The following is a 26,897-nucleotide window of genomic DNA, read 5'->3' on the forward strand; positions in this document are numbered from 1 at the left end:
ACGAACTTCCGTATCTTTAAATCACCTACTTAATGGTTAATATGGACGTAATTGAATTTTGTCAAGTAATTTCTAATTTTAACTCAATCTTTTCAGCGTCTGTCAATGAGAACAAAGCAGACGTAACAGATCTTCAAGAGCAAGTTATCAGATTAAAGGCCTTGTTATCCGCTAAACGGGAACAGATCGCCACATTAAGAACAGTGCTTAAATCAAACAAAAATACTGCAGAAGTAGCGTTAACGAATCTGAAGAGCAAATACGAGAACGAGAAGAGCATTGTTAACGAGACGATGCTTAAGCTGAGGAATGAGCTTAGAATGTTGAAAGAAAATGCCGCGACATTCTCGAGTGAGTATTTAACTTCTGTATCTCTTTATCTTTCCTACGCGACTAGGCGTCTTAACAATTTAATACAAAAAATTGTGTGGAAAAAGAAAATTACATGTAAAAAGCGATATAAGTAATTATAAATATATCAGTAATTTTCTTGCCCTACGAATCTTCACTAAAAAACCAATTTACTACACATTTGTAAGATACTTTTACAAAACCTACCACTTATTAGTGAAATTCAATAATATAACTTTTTTTTATTTTGTCTCACTAACACATGTTTACTAACATCAATTAAATTGGTTTATCAGTCTTAATGAATTCGTTGCTGTTAATACTATGGGGTATCGCAGTGGATTTTTCAAACTCTTTGATTCTTTGCCATAATTATTGTATTACATAAAAATTACCAAGTGTACCTGCATATAACATTTTCCTCCTAAATATGACTAGTCATTAGGCCTATCTTTTTTAAATGAAATTCTTGCATGGTTCATTTTTCTTCTTTTTCTCTCACAAGAAATTTAGTTAAAAACAGACTTATTATCACGCCTCACATTATTTCAGAATTACATGCTGCAGTAACCCAACGAACCAGGGTTGAAAAAAAGCCGGGTTTTTTTTTAAATTCAACCCACTGGGTTTTATTGGGTTTTATTAGGGTTTTTTTAGTTGTTTGAGTTTTTTAGGGGTTTTTTTCTAAAATAAAATTGATTATTTGATATTTTTTTCACGTAATATTTAATTTACGTTATATTTATCATTATTTAATTACATATTCAAATAAAATTAATTATAAATAAATTTTATAAAAATATAGCGATAAATTTTGAAAACTCAACAAATAGAAAATAAGAAATATCCATAACGGTTGATCTTTTAATACAATACTTAAATAATTCAATATGAATTTGTATATACTATACAATATACATGCATATATATCGTACTTGTAGTCATTTGAACTGCACGCCGAAATTTTATCGAATTTAAAAACGCAGCTAAATTACCGAAAAAAATATCAATTGAATTTTAATGCTCAATAGGTATCTATATCTCAATAGGTATCTATTAAGCTCTTAATATACAATCAATAAGTAAATTTATTTATTGAAAAATATTACTTCGGCTAGGAGTTGTACTCGGATCTCTAACATTCCGTGCGAGAGTCTAAATTTTTACCGAAGTTTCTATAGTGAAGATAAAGAAAGAAGTAATGATACTACGTATTAAAAACTATAATAACATTTATTTGGATAATTTAATACTTAAAATTAACGCTTAAACAAATTTCTGTTTAAAAAAATGTTTAAACCAAAAAACAAAAACATTTTTAAATAAAAAAACAAAAATTTTTTTTTAATGTTTGATGTTTAGTTATGATCTTCACTATTCGGGCTTGTCTTCTCGAAGATAGTATATTTTCACTAGTTTCGTCGCTTTTTCTGTTCCAAGCTTATTCCGAATAGGTATCCAAACTAATTCATAGGTTGGAAAAATTCTTTCGAATCCCGCGCTACTTGATAGGCACGAATAAATTTTTTTTAAAGAAATTATATTACAGATTTAAATATTATACAGTATTATATAATTACACACACACACATCCAGGCTGTATAAAAAGTCCCAGACCCCTTAAATATTTTGAAAAATAAGTATTTTTGAGAAAAATGTTTCAGACAAAAAGTTGTAGGGTTAAAAAAAAATCTATGATCACATTCGTTTGACATTGGGTAGCGTCGCCAAGGTCAAACGAATTAGTAGATCTTTTTAAACCCTACAACTTTTTTCTGAAACATTTTTCTTGAAAATATGTACTTTTCAAGATATTTAAATTTAAGAGATTCGGGACTTTTTGTACATCCTGTATGTATTAAAATTGGTATAATACGTTAACATTGTATGAGTCCAGTTAGTTTAATATATCTATATATTCATTAAATATTTATAGATACGTTCCTTTTATGTGTTACCAATTAAAAAATTTATTTTTTTTTTCAAAATCCCAATAAAACCTAAAAAAACCCATAAATTTCGGATTTTTTTAAATGGGCAAAACCAGGGTTTTTTTTTGGGGTGGATAAAATAATGCCAATCCTGCAATAAACCCGTTCCTCGTACTTGATTGACAGTTTTATATATAATTTGTGTTCATATTCTTCTTTATATACAACATACTATGTAAGGATGCTGTCTTCCGGCAGAATTTCATTACAGAACCTGGTTTACGCTTTGGCAAGGAATTCTGATACGCTTCTAATTTCAATAACCCTTCATTTCATTTGCTTATCTCTACGTCGTGTTAAACCCTGCTAACCATGCGCTGTCCAGGTCTGCGTGCAATGTTCGCTGCACGCTGCGAAGAATATGTGACGCAAGTGGACGAACTTCAGCGGCAGCTTACCGTAGCGGAAGACGATCGAAAGACGCTGAACCAGCTTCTACGCTTAGCAGTACAGCAGAAGCTCGGCCTCACCATGAAGCTGGAGGAGCTCGAGGTCGATCGGGAGTTGCGCAATACCAGGAGACACGCCGCCGGCGCGAACGGACGCGGTAGACCTCGACTGTCGCAACAGACGAACCGTCCCCACTTAGGCAGAGATTTCTTCTAGAAAATGATGAAGATGTGGAGTAAAATATTCTGAGAGAAGCGAGAATTTTGAGAACCTTTTCAAATTTTTCTACTGCTCGTTGCCAAGCCCGTTTCGCGGGTCTGGAAGACTCTAGTGAGTATATTAATTGTCTTCTTCGTCTAGAGAGAACGTCCGCAGTCTCGTTATCCATAATAATCGGTTCGTCGCGTTGAAAAATATACGGCGCGTATTTTTACAAAGAGATGAACGGGCACGCGTGAGTGCTTGAGGAAATGAAACAAGAGGAAAAAAAGAGAGAGAAGGAAACGATGACGCCGTCCTCACTGATACGGGGGAGAATCGCGCTCGGTGAACGGGGGAGTAAGGGCTGCGTTTTGAAGGGCTTCGAAATGTTCAGTTTTACACCCCATGGATTTTGCTCCATATCATAGAGTCTCTTCAGGAAGCTCTGCCTTGTGTTACCACTATTGTTAGTAGAAGAATTTAGGAATTATAAAGGAGGATGTAGAGATACATACTTTCGTTGACGGCGCCCCGCTGTTCGCGGAGTCGCCACGTGCGTGTTTAATGCGAATTGTACGTTCCGCAATGACGCGCATAAGCCGTGTCAAAACTGTTAAATGCATTAAATCAGCGCAAGCGTTCTATTGATATATTCTCGTTCGTTTTTATTGTACGGAGAGAACACTACGTTTCAAATGTTTCGATTCGTCGAACTCTATTATCGCTTCAGCACGCTTATTTATTAACGCTTTATGTATTTTAAATAATTAAAAGGATATTTTGTTGTTGATGATCCGTAATGTAGCATAATAATCGTCTCTGGAACGTTTCGTCGGACAAAAAGCATAAAGGGGGATGCACGGCGTAAGAAACGTTTGTAAGTAGATAGCGGAAAACGCAGGAATTTTACATCGCATACCACATAGAGACAATATTAAATATCGCGCGTGACCGGTAGCATTTATAATCAAAGTAGCGAGATGGAATGTCGTAGGCAAGTAGATTTGAAAATTTTAAAAGATAACAGAATAAAATACACGATATAGGGACCCATCTTCCAAGTAGTATCACCTCAGGTCATATCCGGCACCCGGCTGCATCAACAGTTCACCCATATACTCATTTGTTTTATTTTACCGATTTCTTTCCATCTGTGCGAAACCGTTTTACAACGCTTTACCCAGGAATATTTTAGTATGCTAGAAACGGAACGATCCATGCTCTGCGTTTCGAAGAGAAAATAATATTACAGAGAAACATACATGAGACTAATAATAATTTTGATAGCACAAAATATTCTATACTTAATACTTCTTATAAATACTTCTTGTAAAATATAAATGTTCTTAACATTAATTAACTTCAGAATATTCGAACATGTTTTATTTAAGTTAAGATTTTTTGTGCAACATTATTTCATATACGTTATATTAAAAAATATTATCACAAATTTTTACATTTGTTAATCGAAGTGTAATGGATTAGCATTTTTTTATACATACATATTTTTCAAAGATTATATATTGCCGATCTTGTCGACTTTGTCCTCAATTTCTTATATTCCGATATGTTAATGCTCTTTAAACTTTAATGTTTTTAAATATCGTAAGGTATATATATATATGTATATATAATACGAAATAAATCTAATTTGTGAGTTTCGCGTAGGACACAAACAGCAAGCATTTTTCATCCACATATTTATATTATGCTTGTAAAAGATATTTAATTTTTTTAAGTGTCTGGAAAATATTTTTTTATAATTAGTCCATACGGCTTTACTTCACTACAATATTGTTCAAATATGGCAAATTCTTAACGCGACTAGATATAAATAGGAACCACTTTATTATTTAAACAAAAGGACATTCTTATCAAAAAGTTTTGTCCTAATCTTATGTGTATCAATATTACTTGAATATTAAACTTACGTTTGCATGAAGAACGATAGTCATAATCTACAAACAAAGCAGAGCAAAGCAAACCAGCTACGTGTCCAAAATGTCAATGACTTTTCTAATGATCATTCAAAGTTAACCAAAACCCACCTCTTAAGTGTCGCCCGAGTGAAAATCTGAATATTACGCTTAAATCGCGTTTAGAAATTTTACTTGTAGGCTTATTTCACTTTTAACGATAGTTCGGTATCGTTATAATATCGTTGCACAGCTTTTTCACCATGTAAAATACCTGTGCAACGATATCTCTAGCTAGTAATAAAATCGTTAAAAAATTACAGAGTAGGCCTACTGGATACATTCGAGTATTATTTTATCCTTATTTGCCAAATGTTAAACAAGGATAAAATGATATTTAGGTGTATTCAATTGAAATTTTTGAACGTAGCCTTAGTTTACTTTGGAGGAGAGTTGAAGAAAATCTAAATGACTTTGGGTGCGTTCGCTTTTTACGCTCACATGCATTTCATCCTTGTTGTCTATCAAATATTAAACAAAAGTGCAAAAGCAAACGTTCTATGAGTGACGAGGAATACCCAGTTGGAAAATCTGAACTCACTCTAGAATGTACAAATATTTTTAATAAATATTTATAGAACATCTATAGAATGTTTGTGTGCTATCTGAAGAATACTATTTATTTCGATGTCGCAAGAAAGAATTTTATAAATTTTAGACTTATCAAATTATAATTTTTGGCATATTTTTTTCTCTTCGAGCTGCGGAGTAGATTGTTCCAGGTCCAAGTATCCAATGCTTATTTTTCCTCATCAAAGATCGGTATACGTTATCTCGTTGTTAATTCTGGAACTTCGCAACGCGCGGTGTTCTTTCGTTCGCGATTTTGTTATAGGAACGGCCTAAACGTGGGCTCTAGATCATTTACGTTGACTTCTTGGCAGCTTGTTGAACCTACACCTATTGTTCATTAGAAGTTAACTATTATATTGAGTTACTGTACTAAAATGCAACTACTCGATGTACAAGTTTCGTCATTTGTTAAGTTATGTTTATTTATATTTTTATGTATATGTTTTCTATTGTGAAAAAGACGCTTCACAAGGCAATTAACACTTGACGCATAATCATCGCTGATCTCGTTCGACGGAATTACGAAGTAATTGTTTCAACAAAGGGGCACGCGACGAGAGCTCTAATTACAATTTATTGATTATCGCTACTTGTATTTTCGTAGAAGTGTAATTATCGTGGTAAGTATGCTCAGCGCAACTCGCAGGATGCTCTTTTATCTCAATATGTTCTGTAGATACGTCAAATATCTCACACACACACACGCGCGCACGCACGCGCACACACACACACACACACACATCTTTCTAGTGATATATATGTATAACTTATAAAAATTGCAAATCAAATCATTCCAATTAAGACAACGGATTATGTAATTCAATGATGGATTCGATGAAGTATCGATTATGTTAGTATTTTATAAATAATTCTTGTCATTGTACATCATATTGTGATGCACACACAATTTAAACAATGTAATAGAGCGTCCTGCAAGATAAATTTTACATGTATACAACGTAAATAATGTCATGAATTTGTCAGTCGATCAAATTTGTTATGGCGGCTACTACTATTGTCTTTATTATCATTATTGCTATTATCAATATTATTGCAGCAATTGTATATTTATTATTGTAACTATTGTCTGTCAGCTTCGTTGCGGTAGGACAAATTACCTAAAGAGAATTTATCGATCGTTTATCGACTATCAATCGATTGATCAGTTGTCGCTATTATATTATATGTATATCTTGTAATTATCGCGTCACCTGTGTCTACGACGCGTGTCGCGAATGAAGATACTATTTCCCGTTTTATACAATTCACAACGTCGATCATATTTTATTCCGGAATAAAGCCATTTTTTCTCAGATTTTTATTTTATTCGTGATTTATTTCCTTATTTTATGTATCTTCTTTTATACTATTAATTTATTATTATTAGTTAGTAAAACGATATTATTACTTTCACTTTATTAAGAGTTACTCGTGCACTAACTTGTAACTAGCTTATTGTAATAACTCGATTAACGGTCCTTACCTCTTTCTAGATTTTAAAGTTAATTGTAACATCGAGATAAGAGGAGAAGAAACTCGTTTAATCACTTTAATCTATATTGGTGCAATCGTTTCTGGACAATTAATTTTATCTGTTGATTCTAATTCCTAAGTATTAATCTGCGAGAGTAAAAGTGAAGCGGGAATATTCGTATTTAGGCGCTAGACACAGGTCGGGCTAATTTGTGTCCACAAACCGAGCCAGTCTCAGACCACCGTCCCTTCCCTTTTCGCCTCGCACCACCGTCGGGAACGAGCCAGGCAAAAAAAAAGATCTTTATGTTTCTCGAGGAAACTGTCCTCACTATTTTTCACGAGAAATTTCGTCCTCGACTCTACCTAGCCGTCCGCGCTGCTCCACGCGACTGGAGAGATAGCGTCAAAGAGATCTGAATTAATCTGTATTGTAACTACAAAGATAATTGTAATTCGGGAACTGTGCATAATTATCGATGTTTAATAGCTACGTTACGTTTAACGAAACTCCAATATTTATCTTTAACAGTATTATCTCTACTGATAAGATAACTGGTGCGGTTTCTGTGTGACTGTATTTCAAAATTCACTGGCAGTTCTGAAAATCTATGATAAACATAAACTATAGATTTTCAAAGGTGGCAGTAAATTTTGGAACACAGTATTATAATTAAAACTTTTCTGCTTCTTGTTAATTGATGTCTAAAAAGATAATGAAGCGCAATTTCCGAAGTATTTAAAAATAATAAATTAAATAGTCCAGTCGTGGAAGCGCACACCTTCGACAACTTTTGCCAAAAACAATTCTGTCCTTTCGAGGGACCGATACGGTCTTTCCGTACATTTACGTCCTTTACAAAGTTCCTTCACGTCGTAAAAGGTTGCGTATCAACGTCGTGAATTTCTATTTGCGTTATTTTATTGCATTGTAATTATTCTGAAAAAAAAATCTTTAAAAAAAGAAATCCTTCCTCTGTTAAGCCTTTCACTTGTCGGATTCTAATATAATATAATTATCGATCGGCATTTCGTTTTAATAATCCATATTAATGATTTTTCCTGCCTGTATCTTTTAATCTCCTTCAAACTCTGTAAGTCGTATTTCCTGAAAAGGATTCTAAAGAGTACGCAACCGTGTTATTCATCAAGTTCGTGTTTAAGATTATTAAATTGAAGAGAAAAAAGAAAAGAAGAAAAACAGAGCGAATTTTAGACAGATCCAGTGAAGTAACCTAGACAGAAAACCAAGAAGAAGGTACATCGTGAACAATAATATCAGGATCTGTCCGCCAAGGATTGGTAAACGGATGGCGGACAGATTTGCTCAAGGCTTCCACAAAAGCTCTTATTGCGTCCCGTCCGGTGAGCTTCCCGACGATGGTGCGTTTAGATCACGATATGTGAGACTAGAAGTATAAGAGAGAGAGAGAGAGAGAGAGAGAAGAATGGGACTCTCTTAACGAGTCCGATTAGCTGTAACGGCGTAGACTAAGAAATTAACCGACTGCGTATAATGTGTGCTGAAATTATTATCTCTAAGAGAATTCCATGGAGAACTTTCGATATAACGACGCGCGAATAAAATATTCCGACAGATATCGGGATGCTGCGCTGAAATTGGGTCCATGTTGCATTTACGCGAGATATTTTTGCACTTTGTCAATCAGAGAGTCGGAGAAATTATTTTCTGGTAATAATTATACGAATACTGCACGACACTATCAGAAGATACATATTCCGTATTTTTTTATTGTAACCAGCCGTTTCTAAAAGACATTGTTAATATAGGATATTTTTATGTGGCACTAAAAATAAAAGATCGTATCGATTTTTTAATGCCTTATGACTATACGATATTAACTAATCGGTATTCGCGAATTTATTCGTGAATCTGAATATTTTCTTCAACTACGTGATGAAAAATTGTTAAGAATAAATATTCTTTGCATAATCTTATTCCTCGAATTTTGAAATTTAAAATGTAAAAAAATTAATTATGTTAACTTTAAAGATACATTAAAACTAAGATACTAAATTAAGACTCAATTAATTTTAAAATTAAATAAACAAGAAAAAGGACTGTGTGAACCAAGTAAGATGTTTAATGATAATTATAGAATAATAATATAGATACATTAATGATAAAGAAATATTAATTTAAAATACATTGAGTTCGCGAAAATAAGAAAAGTAAATTCGAAGCAAATATCGATTAGGATTAAATATTAATTGCTATTAGAGAATATTCATATAGCTCAATTAATTTGTATATCTAATATTCCACGAAAGATAAGTTAATTGTGATTACTAATGTCAATTGCATTTACATATATTTATGTATTAATTCTTTGACTTAATATGTAAATTTCTTAATTAACTAGCGAATATAGGAATGTATTTAATAATATTATTTACACTCTGTTCTCGATTGTAAAAGAAAACGAAAGATCTTTGTAGTAAAATTTGGAGCATGGACCCAGAATATTGTACATATTGTAAATGCACTCTTTAGTGTTACGATATTAATAATACATTGTCTAAAAACGTACCAACATCGCGGAAATTAGCACGAACGATTTATACATACACATACAAATATTATACGAACGTCAACGATCGTAATTATATTTTCTCCGTAGTTACAATAGACTGTTTAACGTAGAAATGATCCCGGAACCAGCTAACGTTTATAGCAACCTCGTGATTTTTTCCTCCTGTGTTTATTGAGGATTAATCGATACGGAGAGTCATTTTAAATCAGCTCAGAAGTAGCTGTTAAGTAGATGTTCAGTGATTATTATTTGCAAGAATATATTTAAAAAAAAAACAGAAGAAAGACAAAAGAAAGAGAGAGAAAAGACAAGATGCGTATTCAAGCCACACCTGGAGTTGACTTCATCAAACAATGGTACATTATACGTAGTAAAAGATACTTTTTGTAACATAAAATGAAATATAATCATTTGTAACAGCAGACTGCAAATTAATTTTCTAATCTTCTTTATCCTTTTCTTTTTCATTTTTTGTCTCTTCCTCTTCTTTTCCTCTCTCTCTTTCTTCTTTTCTTTCGTCTCCTTTTGTTATTATTTAAATACATACAGTGATATAATTTTTTAAGATAATGCCGAGTCATTGAAAGCAAGAAAAAAATGTTTACAATTAAATTTCCAAATATTTATATAATGTATTTAATGTATTAATTTTTTTATTAATGTTCTTCATTCGATTTATATTACGTTATTATATTAATTATTCCATTTATATTACATATATTATTATTATATAAAATATAAATAGACTAATATATGAAACATTATAAATGTTACAATTTATTTCCAGTAGAAATAAGAAATTTATTAAATAAAAAATAACATCGATTTGAATGTGTCAATTTCCTTGATCATACTGTTATGAAATGAAATAAATTCTATTTTTTAATAATATGTAATATAATTATATTTTTTCCGTACTTCTCGCTATCATTTTTTCAATAACGCATTACTCCTGAAGGAGCGCCGATTCAGAGTAATCAAAATTATCCCCAAAATATATTAAATTACAGAGCTCTATAATTATCGGCACTGGAATGTTGTTTCTGGCAGTGCATTATCTGCGACACCTGTTCGAATGTAAGGATTACGTGAAGAGTCAAAAGTTACTTTTTACTTTTTTACAAATTGACCCAAGAATATCCTACGGAATATCGTATAGAAGGTTTTCATATTCATGTTTCTTTAATCGTAATTTAATGTTTATTCCTGCATCATCATGCATTGCAACTGAAGATATAGTAGAATTCTATCATATCTCGTACTCACGTCAACAAACGACGGCTTCCGACTAAAATCACTCCATTCTGCCTTAATTCTCTTTGACATCGACGAGATACTATTAAAGACCGTCAACCCTGGGCAAATTTTCGACGGTATAAAAGGGCCCGGAGGTAATTGAAGAATGCTAACATTACCGACAATTGATATAAATTTGCTGTTATTAACATAAATATTTGGTTCAATATATTATTAAATTCAGATTTGTTATTCCATAAATAAATATGCATACTTGTAAAGCTATAATATCCTATATATTGCAGAAAAATTAGAATGTTTCCTCTGCAGCTATCATCTCTCTTGATAATCAAACTTTACGATACATTGAAATTACAATCTTAAAGAGAAGTCGAGTATTATTGAGTTCTAAATGCATAAATACATCTACTAAACTAATAAATCATAAAATTAGTACATTATCAGTTTTTCTGAATTACTTCAATATTTACAAGAACGCGAACTCCCGTAAGGATGTCAGTCTTTAATAATTGTCGGCGTATTTAATATTTTATATATATGTATGTGTATATGCTGTAATTTTGGTACGTATAGTATAGCGCTCGCAAGTGTAACTTTAATTCAATTATCAGCCACGTGATGTCTATTACTTTGTATTTAAACGATTATTTAAATTAATTATCGAAGTTATATATTATGCCTATGTTAAGATTTATAATATTTTTATTAAAATTTAAGCAAATTGAATAACTTTAATTCTTCACCTTTAAATAGAATTTGTTATCAAATTTGTCTTCATCAAATTCGGAAATCAAATTAGTGCTAATAATCCTTCAGTTCCCGAAAGCACTTGTTTTCAATATGATTCCTATATAAGAATAGAATATAGATGAGCATTTCGGATCCTCGTACTGGAGGTAGAGGATCGGTAGTCTGATACTGGTGAAGAAAACGCTTCCTGTCCCTAATCTGGTAAATTAAAACAGGTCAACATGGATTAATCATCAAAATCTTTATTCAATAGTTTCAATACAGGCTCAGATACAAAATAATACAACTGTGTTTCAGCATAGTAGGTCTGGTAGTATGTTCAAGTTCCTCTGGTGCCATAATTCAAAACAAAAGTCTGTAAAAGGCCAGACTTCTCTCTTAAAAAACAGACTTGGATAGTATTCATGTGGCAGCCATGAATATTGTCCAGTCTACCAAAAAAAAAACAAAATAATGTAAAAATGTAAATAAACGAATTAATGGATAAGCTGTTCACAATATTGTCACTTATTGAATTAATCCGAATTATAAAATTGTAAATAATATACATAAAAAAACAACAACTAACACATAGCAAGTAACAACTAACACATAATAAGTAACACATAAACACAATATATACTGTAATATAAACCACAACAGTATTATTGCTTGTGTTGCGATATTCACTGCTGCAGTGAGTCTACAGTGCGTTATTTATTCTGTCGATCATCACTATAGCAGTGAATATGGTAACAAAGCAAATCTACGGAATATACTCAATTCTAGTCGATAGAATTACCAGACTTACCATGTTGAAAACAGTTGTTCATATCAGTTAACAGGATCCATTGGACAGGAAGCGCTCTCAATAGGCATTATCCTTATTCAACCAGTAACGTTGACTACATTTTTGCGTTCAGCTTACGCAACAGTTTTGCTGTTCAAAAATTTTTACGACTATATAGTCTAAACGAAATGCATTCAACATCTCGCACGTTTACTTAATGGTCGCCATCATGGAAAGAAGAAAGATGAGTCACTCCACAAACGAGATATTATAAAAGACCGTTAACCCTGGGCAAATTTTCGGCGGTATAAGTCCCAAGGGCCCGGAGATAATTGAAGAATGTTAACATTATCGACAATTGATATAAATTTGCTATTATTAACATAAATATTTGGCACATACATTATTAAATTCATGATTTGTTATTCCATAAATAAATATGCATACTTGTAAAGCTACAATATTCTATATATTGCAGAAAAATTACAATGTTTTCTCTGCAGTTATCATCTCTGTTGATAATCAAACTTTGAAGATAACACTAAAATTACAATTTTAAAGAAAAATCGAGTATTATTGAGTTCTAAATGCATAAATACGTCTACTAATAAATCATAAAATTAGTACAATAATATCAGTTTTTAGTTACTTCAATATTCACAAGGACGCGAACTCCCGTAAGGATGTCAGTCTTTAATAGTATCTCATCGGAGTCTTTCACCCTATGCATGTGTATGTGTGTATGCTGTGATTTTGATATGTATAGTATAGCGCTCGCAAATGTAACTTTAGTTCAATTATCAGTCACGTGAGTCTATCACTTTGTGTATTTAAACGATTATTTAAATTAATTGTCGAAGTTATATATTATGTCTATGTTAAGCTTTATATTTTTATTAAAAATTTAGCAAATCGCATAACTTTAATTCTTCGCTTTTAAATAGAATTTATCAAATTTATCCTCATCGAATTTGGAAATCAAATTAGTAATACGAATAATCCTTCAGTTCCCGAAAGCACTTGTTTTCGATATGATTCCTATATAAGAATAGAATATAGATAAGCATTTCGGATACTCGTACTAGAGGTAGAGGATCTGATAGTCTGATATTGGTGAAGAAAGCGCTTCTTATCTCTAATCTGATAATAAGTTAGAATAGATCGGCATGATTTAATTATCTAACTTACCAGATTAGAGACAGGGAGCGCTTTTTTCATTTTTGGAAATACTCATTAGCAAATGTTAAAATAAATCCTTTTTGCTCTGAATGTATTTTTATTCATTTCAACAAATTGGATGAAGCACATTTTTATATCTTTCAATTTAAAAGTAATTGTTTTTTTGTACCTCGTGAACGATCAATTTTAAATTCTAAATAAAAAATATAGTTTCTTAATCCAATTGAATCTAACTGAATAAAAAGAAAAAAGTTATTTAAATACATATACAGATAGATAAAATTTCAATCTATTTTAATCCATCCTCATTTACTGGTATATACAGAATAATATGAAAAATATGTAAATATCTTTCTCACATAAGACTTTAATATATATAAACACAATTTATATATATTAAGTTATATTATTTGTATTTTTATGATATTTGTATATCATGGACATACAAATTGTATTAACTTGACAGAAAGTGTAATAAGAATATAGTGGAATATACATATTATATTTACAACTACAAATTGTTCAAGACTTATTTAGAGTATCAAATAAGTCATAGTATTTCTAAAAAATTAGACTTGTGAACGACGTGATATATATGTACGCTGTATTACTTTGTACAAAATTGTTTTGTATAAAATATGCTACTAACATACATATTCTACAGTTTATTTAACATAGATATTACAAAATAACGTTAATAATTATTAAATATCTCATTCTCAGCCTTCTGGTTGTCGTTATTCTTTGTTCTTCATTTGTAAAGGTGACAATATTAAACCGATTAAAGTGCAATCAGCTTCCATAAGAGTTACATCTGTTTCAGCGCCTAAGAATTTGGAAGAAGTTCAAAATCCTTTATCCTTAATCAAACCTTAGATCTTCTTACATAATACCTAAAATAAAGAACAAAATAACAATATACAAGACAATATTCATCAGTATATTTGATATACAGCAAATATTATTAAATATAAATAAGAAGTAATTTGGAAAAAAATAGATTTACACGTACTATCCAGATCTCTAACTTCTTGACAGATCTCTGACAAACGCAGTGAAATTTCCATCCAAAATCAATATATAGATCATCATCAATCACATGATGTATCTCACCAGTTACTTCTCCTTCCGGATCATCTAACTGAAAAAAAAATTATATATTTAATATTAAAATATGTATTTAATATTTCCTAGTGTGAACAATTTAATATTAAATACATAATATGTATTTAAAGAGCAATCAAACAATTGTACGCACTATGAAAAGGAGAGATTTATATCGGCAAATTTGGAGATGTAAATTAAGGAAACGAATGTTTGTGGCGTTTCTAGTTTTTTTATCGTCAATGTGCGAGAATTTTTCGTAACTTCGCACAGAGCCGCTCAATTTCGCTTGAGATTCCTGAGTTGCTTCTGCATTCTCTTTTACTTGTATTGCAGGTTCCTCCTGGATGTTGGACTCCACAGACGAAAGCGAATCCTTGTTTTGTTCCTTTGAATCTTTACTCGTGCTGAATCTCGTGGAAACTCTCAGAATGCCGAGTTATTGTAAATGCATTAACGCTCTCTCGAGACGTATTATTCATGACAACAAAAAGTCCCATTTTCCGTATCATCATACTTACGCACCGTCAATGATTTTAGTTTAATATCCTAAGCAAAGCTGAGGTTATGTAAAAATTGTTGTGGTTTCTCTTATCTCAGAGAAGTTATCGTGATTAAATACTCCAAACTGATTTTAGACTTAGAATTGTCAACGAGAAAATTTGTATTCTATAATAGTTATCATAAAAAAATATCTAAGAAAAAAAAATCCGTTTAACTTATCGTTTCTAACGTCATTTATTTTCTTTCTGCTAAGAGGAAGGTTTTGTTGCCACGAATGTTATTGTAATATTAAATATTATGCAATTTTTTATATTATATAATGTTTTTATATTATATAATGTTTCAAATTACCCTAAAGAGATATTAAAACAATAACGTTGTTATGCCTTTTGATATCAAGTGTTCCAAGTAGAAACATTTTTACTTCAACTCCTGTAAGTCAGATAATTAAATTGAGTCGATTGAAAGTAATGGATAACAGCGAAGCAAGCTGTGATGAAGGGCAGATCACCACATTGCATACACATGTACAACAAGCGCGGGGCGGGATACATCGGTAATACAATAAATGAAAGATATTATATTAGACTACATAAAAGATATTATCATTTTATAGGAAATTTATCTAAACATTGCTATACGTATTATTCAGGTGATAGAATTTAGTTGCTATAAGAGGCAAAAAAAAAATTGTATATTGGTTGAATTGAAATAACAACAGGTCCCTAAAGTTCTCAAGTTTGAAAGCAACAATCTGATACTCATAGACGACAACGACACATCTCTAGGTACAAGAATACAGATGTCTATTTCACACATACTCCGAATGAAAATGCAGAAACAGACTCACAGCAAAGAAGTAGATTATATTAAACTAATAGTGATTGTATCCAGATTCGTGTAGTGTATCTTCTTGCCTACTAATGTAATATATGTATGAAATATTTCATTATGTTAATATTGTACTTATTTAGTATTTACTGTCAAACTTGTAGTATGGAAGTGTATTACTTGTGCATCTCTGTGTATTTTTTTATTGTATATTAATATTTTAATAATAAAATTACCACACATTGAACCTATTTTTTGTTATATATGTTCCACTTAATACACCTTTGCGACGTACCCATCATCATATCATCTCGTCCCTGTTTAATGTTTCATGACAACAAGGATAAAATGATATCGCGTATCCTATGTGTATGCTGTGATTTTGGTACGCAAGTAGCGCTGGCAAGTGTAATTTTAGTTCAGTTATCAGTCACATGATGTCTATCACTTTGTATTTAACAGATTATTTAAATTAATTGTCAAAGTTATATAATGTCTGTGTTAATTGATTATATTTTTATTAAAATTTTAGCAAATTGCATAGCTTTAATTCTTTGCCTTTAAATAGAATTTATTATCAAATTTGTCTTCATCAAATTTGGAAATCAAATTAGTACAAATAATCCTTCAGTTCTCGAAAGCACTTGTTTTCAATAGGATTCCTATATAAGAATAGAATATAGATGAGCATTTCGGATCCTCGTACTGGAGGTAGAGGATCGGTAGTCTGATACTGGTGAAGAAAACGCTTCCTGTCCCTAATCTGGTAAATTAAAACAGGTCAACATGGATTAATCATCAAAATCTTTATTCAATAGTTCAATACAGGCTCAGATACAAAATAATACAACTGTGTTTTAGCATACTAGGTCTGGTAGTATGCTGCCACCACCAGTATTCATCAAAACAAAAGTCTGAAAAATCAGACTTCTCTTAAAAAACAGACTTGGACGGTATTCATTTGGCTGCCATGAATTGTCCATTGTCTACCAAAAAAAAAAAAAAAAAAATGTAAATAAACGAATTAATGGATAAGCACAATACTAACACTTATTGAATTAATACGATTTATAAATCTGTAAATATTATACATAAATCTGTAAATACTATACATAAACTATACTAACAGTAACAGATAAACAACACTAACAACAGATAAGCAGTTCTAACAGATAAACCATAATAGTATTATTGCTTGTGTTGCGATATTCACTGCTGTACTGAGCTGTCTACAGTGCGCTATTTATTCTGTCGATCATCACTTCCTGTCCCTAATCTGGTAAATTAAAACAGGTCAACATGGATTAATCATCAAAATCTTTATTCAATAGTTTCAATACAGGCATTATAGCAGTGAGTATGGTGACAAAGCAAATCTAAATAGCATACTCAATTCTAGTTAATAGAATTACCACTTACCAGACTTAGTATGTTGAATACAGTTGTTTATATCAGTTAACAGGATCCATTGGACAGGAAGCGCTTAATAGGCACTATCCTTATTCAACCAGTAACGTTGACTACATTTTTGCGTTCAGCATCACGCAACAGTTTTGCTGTTCAAAAATTTTTATGACTGTCTAGTCTAAACGACCCGAAATGCACTCAACATCTCGCAATACGTTTACTTAATGGTCGCCATCATTGTGGTAAGAAGAAAGATGAGTCACTCCCATTATTCATTATGGTGGAGGAAACTACTATGATGGAGGAGATACCACAGTTGGTATCAGTAGTTCGATTATTATTACAATCGGTATTTGCGCAGCGATTGCAGATAAATACGTGGAATTATCGAAAGATAGAAAGCTTTAAAGTCTTTGCCACATCCACGAGAGATCAGTTTCTCACTTGGTCGTTCCGATCGCAGAAGAACGTGACGGCTTTTCTCTCGCGTACATACATACATACATAATACTGCAGTGTACTCCGCCGTGCGTTTTCCTTTCGTTCTCGTTCTCCACTACGCGAGGAATAACGCACTGCACGTAAAAGACCGCGACTCGCAGTGACGTGCCCTCGACAATTTTTCGCGAATTTGTATCTAAATATGTAATATTGGTAATTATACAGTTTAGCAGAATCACCTCAAAAATCAATAAAATTAGGCTTATTCAATGCGTTTTGCATGAAATGAAAAAATCAGAAATAAGCGTCGCTCTGCTCCACCGAGATATTAAGCGTTAAATTTGGAGACTTTAGAGGTTAAGATATATATATACTTGTCCTCGCGACTTGATACATCCGCTACGTATTTTGCATTAATTACACAAATTCACTGCTTTAAGCACACAATTTCTTTGCATTAGCAGTGAATTTATGTTTTCAAAACAGTGAATTTGTGTAAAGCAGAGAATTTGTTTTTAAAGCAGTGAATTTGTATTTGTAAAGCAGAGAATTTGTTTTTAAAGCAGTGAGTTTGTGTAATTAAAACAGAACGTATACGTAGTGCTATATCAAATCAGAATGACAAATATTTTAAACCCTTAAAGTATCTAACTTTAAAGCTTAATAACTCGATTTACGAAACCGACCGCTGTTTTTTCGCCAGATTCTTTCATTTTGAGTGAAAACGTGTCAAATAAATATATTTTTATTAAAATTTTAGATAGGGAGGCTATTCTAAATAATTATCCAAGACATTATATACTTCGTAGAAGAAAGATTAAAGATGCAACTTCACCATCCAGTGAAACAACATACTTCCATACTTTAACTCTTATTGTATTTATTTGCATAATTCTGAGAGAGATTGTTAATTATTGTTAATTCTCATTTGTAATACATTTTTTATGTTACTATCTGTGCAAATTGCATCATGACACTTGTTGAATACGTGCAAGCTTTGTCTGATAATCCTTACTTCGGCGCTGGTTTTGGTTTATTTGGCCTTGGAGCTGGAGCTGCCTTGTTGAGGAAAGGCGTTCAGATTGGAGCTGTATTATTTAGGTACAAATACTTGCTTTATACAGCAAATTTTTTATAATATTTATTGTATTTGTTAAGTAAAGTTTGTTTATTTAATTTAATATGTTACTGTTTTATTAGACGACATTATATGATCACTCTGGAAGTTCCATGCCGCGATAAGAGTTACCAGTGGCTTCTACAATGGATCACGCACAAAGGCGCACAAAAGACACAACATCTCTCTGTGGAAACCAGCTTCGAACAGAGGGAGACTGGTCATGTAAAAACCAAATATGACTTTATTCCTAGCATAGGAACTCACTTTTTCAGGTCAGGATATGGCCGAATTTTTCAAATGCTACTTTCTGTTAAAAAATAAAATTTAGATGCAATTTAGTGACATAAGTCGACATAAACATTATTCTATCCTTCTTGATATTCAAATGCATTGAATAACAAAGACAGAGCAACATTTGTTTCACCAAATGAAAAGCACTCTACATTAATTACAATTTATTTTAAATTAATTTATTTCAAACTAAAGTTGGAATTTCTCCAGCTTGACTCTGGCTGTCTTCAATATCTTTCCTAATTTCTACAGATATAAAGGCAACTGGATAAAGGTAGAAAGAACTAGGGAGCAACAGACTTTAGATCTACATATGGGTGTACCATGGGAAACTGTACAGTTGACGGCGTTTGGCAAAGACAGAAGCATATACTTTAATATTCTCGAAGAAGGTTGAGTTGTTAAAATATTTACAGACACATTACGTAACATCAGAAAATCAGAGCAATTCTTAATTCGTACAGCCAGACAAATGGCTTTGAAAGAACACGAAGGAAAGACTATAATGTATGTTGCCATGGGGAGTGAATGGCGACAGTTTGGACATGCCAGAAAGAGAAGACCGCTGGAATCGGTGGTCCTAGATACCGGTGTATCTGAGAAGATATTAAACGATTGTCGGGAATTCATCAATAATCCATCGTGGTACAGCGAAAGAGGTATCAAATCTAATAGTGAATTTAGTTCAGTCACTTACATTACAGTAGATTAGATAGTGCTTACTAAAAGCAACTAGATGCGAAATTAGTGAGGCTAATGTAAAGATATATAAATATTTTAAATACCCAAATATTGTCTTGTTATTTAATGCTACAAATAAGAGCGGTCATTATCGAACATTTCTATTTTAGATTAATAATATTGTGTAGAAGATAGGATTCTAAAGTTTTCAATTTTTAACTAATTATGTCTTTTATATTGACAAAATAGTTTTTCATTATTTTCTTTGTTTTTATAATAATTTATCCACTTGTTCCTTTTAGTGAATAAAAAACATTGGTAATGCTAGTGTTATATAATATATATATATTATTTCATTGTCAAAATTAATTATGCCACTGCATTTAGATATTTTATATAAAGTAGCCTTTATGTATATTAATCTCGTGTAGTGCAAGTGACAGAATTTCTAAAACTAACAGAATTTTCACTATAAGATTTCTATTTTCTGTTCTAAACACAAAACGTCCGATGTCATTCATTAGCAGATTGAAAGTGATGTATGCATACATTTTTCCAAGAATTAAGAACTACAATCTTTCTAGGGATACCATATCGCCGAGGCTATTTGTTACATGGACCTCCGGGATGCGGCAAGTCCTCGTACATTACCGCATTGGCCGGAGAATTGGAACGCGGTATTTGTGTTTTAAATTTATCCGAAAGAGGTCTGACGGATGACAGACTGAATCACTTATTAGCAGTAGCACCGCAGCAAACGATCATCCTGCTGGAGGATATCGATGCCGCTTTTATCAGTAGGGAAGATTCTAAAGAAGGTAGAGATGACTTTTATGAAGCACAAAATAAGGTATTAGAACAATAAATAAATTAGTTATTCTCATATTTTGCTTTCAACTTCAGTTAAGGCAGCGTACGACGGTCTCACTAGAGTAACGTTCAGTGGTCTATTAAACTGTTTGGATGGTGTGGCTTCTACAGAAGCTAGAATATTATTTATGACGACTAATTATTTGGATAGATTAGACCCTGCGCTCGTTAGACCGGGTAGAGTCGATGTAAAAGAATATATCGGTATGTAAAGAAAAATAAGAGACTAAAAATATAATTAACGAATTTAAATAATTATTTCGATGCTATCTTTCAGGATGGTGCAGTACAAATCAGGTCGAGCAAATGTTTTTAAGATTTTACAAGGAACCGGGCAAGGATTCTGGTGCACTTGCAAAGGAATTTGCGAGCAGCGTCATGTCCTTCAAGAAAAATGTCAGTCCGGCACAGATTCAGGGATACTTCATGTTCCACAAAAGTAACCCCAACGCGGTCGTAAATAACGTCTCGCAAATCTGGGAGCTCACGTGATAAAAAGCGAAATTGTAGTTATAATTCGAAGTAAAGCTACATGTGATCATGCAAGTCAATTGACTAGATTAGTGTTCCCTTTCTGTACAAAAAGGTATTATTATATTATTCTTTTCATTTATATTATTCTCAAAGAAGAGAAACCAATTTACAGTATGGATAATGAGTCTAGTAATTATTTTTATTTTCCCTTATAAAACAAATACAAAACGGGATGGAGATCTCAGTGAAAGTAGCTGAAAATATTTCTATTAATCGTGTGATATATACAATACATGATTATATTATCGTTGACGTAATGTCATGTATTGTAAAATACAACGGGTCACATTCTCACTCGATATGAGTACACAATACTCTACTATTTAATACATGAAGGAAGATGGGCATTTGAAATGCCAACGAAATTTATCTACATATCTCACACATTTTTCGTGTAACTAGTGCACTACTTTGCATTTGTACCACCGGTAATTGTATGCGGACGAATATTAATGCTGCTTTGTTTCAAAAAAACTATATAACAAATACCAATCTTTAATTGGATGCTGCATTAAAAGAAAAATTTGTGTATATGAAACGATGATATAAAACTTATGATAATGTAATGGTATTAATCATAAAAAAATTGGTGTACGAATATCATAGAGAAAAGGAGTTTGCACATTGGATGTATTTTGACAGCCTGCTTGAAATTGATTTGCTACACTTTTCTAATTGAAATGTGCCAATTTGTACTGTAGTTTTAAAGTAGATTTATATATATGAATTAAATATATAGAACGTATACTATGTAAAATCATTTATATTATATATAACTCTCAAAAAAGGAATAGGAGTTATATATCGAAAATATATCTATCACTGGATTCGTTAAGAAATTTCTTGGATTTTCTATTCTACATAACTATTAATAAGTAGTTTGTATGCCGAATCAGCTGATATTTATATCTAAATTCATTTGATATTCAGATCATGTTTTCTTTCAGCTGTTAAAGATATTTACAACATAAATGTTAAAACCTTAATTCAATTAAGTTTGATCGCATTGTATAAAAATCAATTTTTAATATACAATGATTTAATTATGACTGCACATTATTTAAAGAGACGATATTTAGCAAAATAAACGTGACGTATGTCTTTGCTCTACTCTATACGATTCTATATATACATATTATAGTCTTCATGTTGATTTAAATTGGTCTAAACGCTGTATGGTATTATAAAAGTTTCTCTTTAAAGTCTTTAAATATTTTTTTCTTAGATATAACAATAAAATTATCGAATTTTCTTCTTGCACATGCATAGACGTATCTTCTAATATTGCAATTTATGTATAAGTTAAATCGCGCACATAAAAGTCGTAATGTTAAAATATTTATCTTAATCGCATTGACAAAATCTCTGCATCACTGATTCTCAAACGTTTTCAATTGCCGGAACCCTTTCCATAAAAACATAATTTTGCGGTGTTCTAATAAAGCGAAAGTTGTTTAAACGCAATTAAACTTTTCAATTTTCAATTTTTTTTTCCTACATATGCAGTTTAGATTGTCGTACTGAGTGTCTAAAAACTCCAAATATATGGCTCGTAATTTAGAGGGTCTGCTTGCTCCATGTGACTGGCGTGACTACTGCCGCCGACCATGCACGATGGATAGGCGACGCCGGAATTGCTCGGGCCCGACACAGGTGGAACTATCGGTGCCAATCTGCAGTCCGGTCTCTGTTGCATTATTGGGCCCATCGACATCAGTTGTGGTGCTGGTGGTGGCGGAGGTGGTTGCGGTTGCGGCAGTGCGGGAGGTGGTGCGGCAATATTATGCACCGGTTGCATTATGTTAGGACCCGAAACATAATTTCCCACTAAAAAGTGATTTAAAGAAATTATAATAGTTTTTTCCTCATGTATATTATCAGGAAACATTATTATTATTATTTAACACTTACTGTTTCCAGGATTATGGAACGGTAATGCAGGTTGTTCCTGTATTATGTTTGCTGGAGGTGAATTCGCTTTTGGTAGTGGCGGCGGCTCGTTACTCTTCTTCTTCCGCACGATACGTTTTTGATTGTTATTCATTATCTGATTACGTTTCTTATCACTACTCTTCTTCTTCTTTTCTCCCGGCATTTTCGGTTTGTTAGGACGATTACCACTAGGCTGCCACAAATGGACTGTGTGGACTGCATTGCCTTCACTAAAAAAAAATACATAACATTTTGTTTTTATATTACAAACAATGTTTCGCAATTAGAATACGTTTTAATTATAGAAATATATTTCTCAACAAATACAGAGAGAATTTCTTTATAAACATTTTTTAGAAGTTCCTAAAGAACATTAAAAAAAAAATTATAGAAATAATTTATCTAACCCTTGCTTTTTGCCCAACTTCCAGCTGTGTATCCCAGCTTTGTGAAGCCTCTCTCTAATTGTATCCACGCTGCATTTAAGACCTAGCGCAGGTGCTACATATTTAGCGGCGGTGAGAGGATGCTGAGTAGCCATCGCGACGATGGCCTCATCTTGTTCCTTGGTAGTAATTCTACGTCGACCCTTTCGTTCCTTCGTTTGTACATTGCCTTCCTTATGCCAACGTTCTAACCATCTTTTAACAGTACGTTCCTGATTAATTCAAAATCATGTCCATGTAAATCTTTTGTGTTAACTTTCTCGAGTTTGTAATACAACTTTCATAACTATTCACATATAATCTAGAGATCTATAATAGATGAGATGTATAATATATGAATTATGTTTAACTTAACTTAAAATCTAGTAAGAGCAATATATATTTTCGACATACCGATCTATCGATCGCCAGCGCAATGGACAAGGTGGACAGTCCAGCCTCGGACATTCCGATCATACGATTCCTGATCTCCACGCTAGTTTCTAATGTTCCCTTTGCTTTGCCGCCTTTCTTCGTTTTTTTCTGCCGTTCCGATTTCTGGCCTTTGTGCGACGATTTCTTATTCTGTTGACATTCGCAGGATGACTCGCTATTAGAACGACTGATTCTTAAAACGAATGAATCGCCAGAACTACACGTGTCCGATCCTACGTTCTCGTTCGTCTGCTCGGGACTAGGACGCCTGCCGGATTGCAAGTGCTGATGTTGTTGAATCTGATGCTCCACGGTCAGTCGCTGCTGATCGAGACTGTGATGATGAGACTGAGTATTCTGCTGATGCGATTGATCTTGTAGTCGCGTATGTACTTGTGCCTGCACGTGCTGCTGGGCCTGTTGCGCGTGATGTTGCTGTTCCTGCTGTGTGTGCAGCTCTTGCAATTGCGTCGGCGGTGGTGGATGCTCGTGAGGCAAGGGATTTGGTTGTCCCTGTAGATAATATATACAAGCATTATATCGTTCATGCATATATTTGTCTTAAAAATAATAAAAAAACGAACCTGTGGATAATGATGACTCCCTTGCACCAAATCCAACGGCCAATTTTGTACCATATTCAATCCTGGATGCTGATAGATGGGCTGCGGTTGTTGTACTAGACTCAACGCGTTGCCAAACTCCGTCTGACTCGTAGATACAGAGGGTTGCATTTCGGTGACTTGAGGAGCGGAAGGCAGTGGAGGAAGATTTTGCTGAGGAAACACGAATTCTTGCTGTTGTTGCTGCTGCTGTTGCTGCTGTTGTTGTTGTTGTTGTTGTTGTTGTTGTGGCTGTTGTTGCTCAGTGTTTTGATTCTGCTTTAAACTTTCCGTCGGTGCACCATCGTCGGCATACACCTCTCGAGATCTCACTTTTTTCGATGGATTCTTTTTTTTAACCGTAACATTCCTCTCAGACTTGTTCGAGTCTTTGGGAGTTTTCTTTTTACCTAATTGGGTGCCGGTCGGCCGCCATACCGCCTGTTGAATCGCTGCGCCGTCTGCATCACTGGAAAATTTATCCCATAATCAGAGAACAGATATATTAAAAGCTTATTTAGAACTAGTCTTATAAATAAAATGCTTGCTTTTTCATATTTAAAATCTGAGAGATTCTACTTAAACAATTTCGAATTGAAATAAAGTTACATCTGTACGCTTGTTATAATCTTTATATCAAGTATAAACTGAAGGACAAAAGTCATTGAGCTTGATGTCTTTAACGTATTTCTATACATATTACTACATGTTTTAAGATTGCAAGACAACAACTGTTCTTTTCAGTTGAACCTTTGCGAACATTTTTTTTTCTCCAATATAGAAAACAAGAGGAAAAAGCTGAACCTTGCAAGAAGTTTAATTGAAAAGAACAGAGACCTAATATTAAAAAAATCTAAACTAGAATACTTAAAAACTAGAGTACTTAAAAATATTAACCCCAATGGAATCCTTTGCATGTATTTGCGCGAAGGGCTCCAATTGTGAATTCCAGCCTTGTGCAGCCTTTCTCTCACGGTATCTACGGAACAGGTGAGACCTAACGCAGGAAGCACTGCCTTCGCCGCCGTTATGGGCGTTTGAGTGGCTAAACGAATTATTGCTTCATCTTGTTCTACAGTAGTGGCTCTCTTGCGGCCGCAACGCTCCCGTGTCTCCACCGTGCCTTCCTTGTCGAATCTATTCAGCCATCTCTTCACTGTACGTTGCTGAAAGCAGTCAAGATGTTAACAAGTGTATTCTTATTAGGTAATGTCGTGAAAATTCAACCCACAATGCATTAGGATTCCAAATTAAGGAATACTATCCACTTCTATCAATGTAGATAAATTTTTATCTCGATTTAATTTATCGCTCTCTATCTTCTTCTAGTGAACAGTAAAATTGGATCAATTGAATAGGATGACTAAGGCCCAGTTGTTCCACTTTTTGTTAAATTTTACCCTGTTGGGTAAGTAGCAAGATTAGCCAATCACAAGCGCGGATTGTCAGATTTACCAATAGGTAAAATTTATTAAAAGGTGGAACAATCGGTCTTAATGTCAATTTCCACCAATCTAGATTAACTTTAATCTTGGTTCAACTTACTTTTCGTCTTTTTGTAATCTTTAGAATTAAAAACACGAAGAGTAAGTTGAACCGAGATTAAAGTTAATCCACGTTGATGGAAATAAATATAATTGATGTAGATTAATTTTAATCTCGGTTCAATTTATTCCTAAAAAGACAAAAAATAAGTCAAACTGAGATTATTTTTATATATTTTCTTTCAGTTCTAAGAAATAGAAAAACCATATCCTTTTCTAATTCTTAGGACTAGAAGAAGATAAGTTAAACCGAGATTAAAGCTAATCTACACTGAACCAATTATATATGTAGATTAATTTTAATTTTAATCTCAGTTTAACTTACTTTATCTTCTAAGAATTAGAGAAATATCTTTTTAAATACTTATAACTAGAAGAAGATAAATTGAGCCGAAATTAAAATGTAATCTACATTAATAGAAATGAACTAATGTAGACTTTAATCTTGATTCAACTTACTCTTCATCGTTTTTTTTAATTCGTAGAACAAGAAAAACATTATCAAACCGAAATTAAAACTAATCTATTAATATAATTTCTATCTATGATATAATGTTTATCTATAATTTCATAGAAGTAAACATAAGATTTATTTACCGAGCAATTGACCGCGGCGGCGATTTCTCGCAGGCCGAGACCGGCCTCGTACATTCCCACCATCCGATTCCTCAATTCAGGAGTCGTCTCGTGGACGCCTCTCGTCTTGCCCAT

General features: G+C 32.7%; 3 protein-coding genes and 1 long non-coding RNA gene across 7 annotated transcripts in view; 2 read left to right on the forward strand and 2 right to left on the reverse strand.

Annotated features, from left to right (window-relative positions):
- LOC108754491 (protein bicaudal D) overlaps nucleotides 1–4,089 on the forward strand; it is a 12,837-nt gene extending 8,748 nt beyond the window's left edge. The window contains exons 6-7 of one of the 2 annotated variants that reach the window (XM_018496822.1): nucleotides 97–351; nucleotides 648–901. In XM_018496822.1, the coding sequence (XP_018352324.1) occupies nucleotides 97–351; nucleotides 648–739 (347 nt within the window). In that variant the 3' untranslated portion in view covers nucleotides 740–901. Of the gene's footprint in view, nucleotides 1–96; nucleotides 352–647; nucleotides 902–2,667 lie in introns of those variants that run through there. The other variant, XM_018496821.1, reaches the window with a different exon arrangement.
- A 12,403-nt stretch (nucleotides 4,090–16,492) lies between these two features.
- LOC108754495 lies at nucleotides 16,493–17,403 on the reverse strand. Of its 2 annotated transcripts, none has more exons than XR_001939712.1 (3): nucleotides 17,324–17,403; nucleotides 17,055–17,180; nucleotides 16,493–16,890 (listed from the first exon to the last, which is right to left on the reverse strand). It is a non-coding gene; the product is annotated as an uncharacterized LOC108754495 (long non-coding RNA). The 2 variants fall into 2 exon arrangements; XR_001939711.1 differs by having other exon boundaries at nucleotides 17,032–17,180.
- A 127-nt stretch (nucleotides 17,404–17,530) lies between these two features.
- LOC108754493 (mitochondrial chaperone BCS1) lies at nucleotides 17,531–21,288 on the forward strand. 2 transcript variants are annotated; one of them, XM_018496825.1, is made up of 8 exons: nucleotides 17,531–17,553; nucleotides 18,513–18,853; nucleotides 18,953–19,144; nucleotides 19,416–19,555; nucleotides 19,628–19,822; nucleotides 20,429–20,662; nucleotides 20,748–20,918; nucleotides 20,992–21,288. In XM_018496825.1, exons 2-8 carry the CDS (start codon nucleotides 18,723–18,725, stop codon nucleotides 21,204–21,206), a joined length of 1,278 nt encoding a protein of 425 aa, XP_018352327.1. In that variant the 5' UTR covers nucleotides 17,531–17,553; nucleotides 18,513–18,722; the 3' UTR covers nucleotides 21,207–21,288. The 2 variants fall into 2 exon arrangements, with proteins under 2 accessions (XP_018352327.1, XP_018352326.1); XM_018496824.1 differs by lacking the exon at nucleotides 17,531–17,553 and adding an exon at nucleotides 17,887–17,965.
- Nucleotides 21,289–22,435: 1,147 nt separating this feature from the next.
- Nucleotides 22,436–26,897, reverse strand: LOC108754492 (myb-like protein AA). The gene is made up of 7 exons (XM_018496823.1): nucleotides 26,784–26,897; nucleotides 25,540–25,808; nucleotides 24,625–25,111; nucleotides 24,020–24,553; nucleotides 23,588–23,838; nucleotides 23,160–23,410; nucleotides 22,436–23,075 (listed from the first exon to the last, which is right to left on the reverse strand). Exons 1-7 carry the CDS (start codon nucleotides 26,895–26,897, stop codon nucleotides 22,777–22,779), a joined length of 2,205 nt encoding a protein of 734 aa, XP_018352325.1. The 3' UTR covers nucleotides 22,436–22,776.

This window comes from Trachymyrmex septentrionalis, unplaced genomic scaffold (assembly GCF_001594115.1).
Source record: "Trachymyrmex septentrionalis isolate Tsep2-gDNA-1 unplaced genomic scaffold, Tsep1.0 scaffold8, whole genome shotgun sequence".
NCBI lineage: Eukaryota > Metazoa > Arthropoda > Insecta > Hymenoptera > Formicidae > Trachymyrmex > Trachymyrmex septentrionalis.

Coding starts and splice junctions, on each gene's coding strand:
- LOC108754492 (XM_018496823.1), bottom strand. CDS start 26,897: ATGGGCAAGACGAGAGGCGTCCACGAGACGACTCCTGAATTGAGGAAT. Junction 25,809..26,783: donor CCGCCGCGGTCAATTGCTCG/GTAAATAAATCT, acceptor GACTGCTTTCAG/CAACGTACAGTGAAGAGATG. Junction 23,411..23,587: donor AAGTTGGGCAAAAAGCAAGG/GTTAGATAAATT, acceptor ATTTTTTTTTAG/TGAAGGCAATGCAGTCCACA.
- LOC108754493 (XM_018496825.1), top strand. CDS start 18,723: ATGACACTTGTTGAATACGTGCAAGCTTTGTCTGATAATCCTTACTTC. Junction 19,145..19,415: donor ATAGGAACTCACTTTTTCAG/GTCAGGATATGG, acceptor TAATTTCTACAG/ATATAAAGGCAACTGGATAA. Junction 20,663..20,747: donor TAGGGAAGATTCTAAAGAAG/GTAGAGATGACT, acceptor TTTCAACTTCAG/TTAAGGCAGCGTACGACGGT.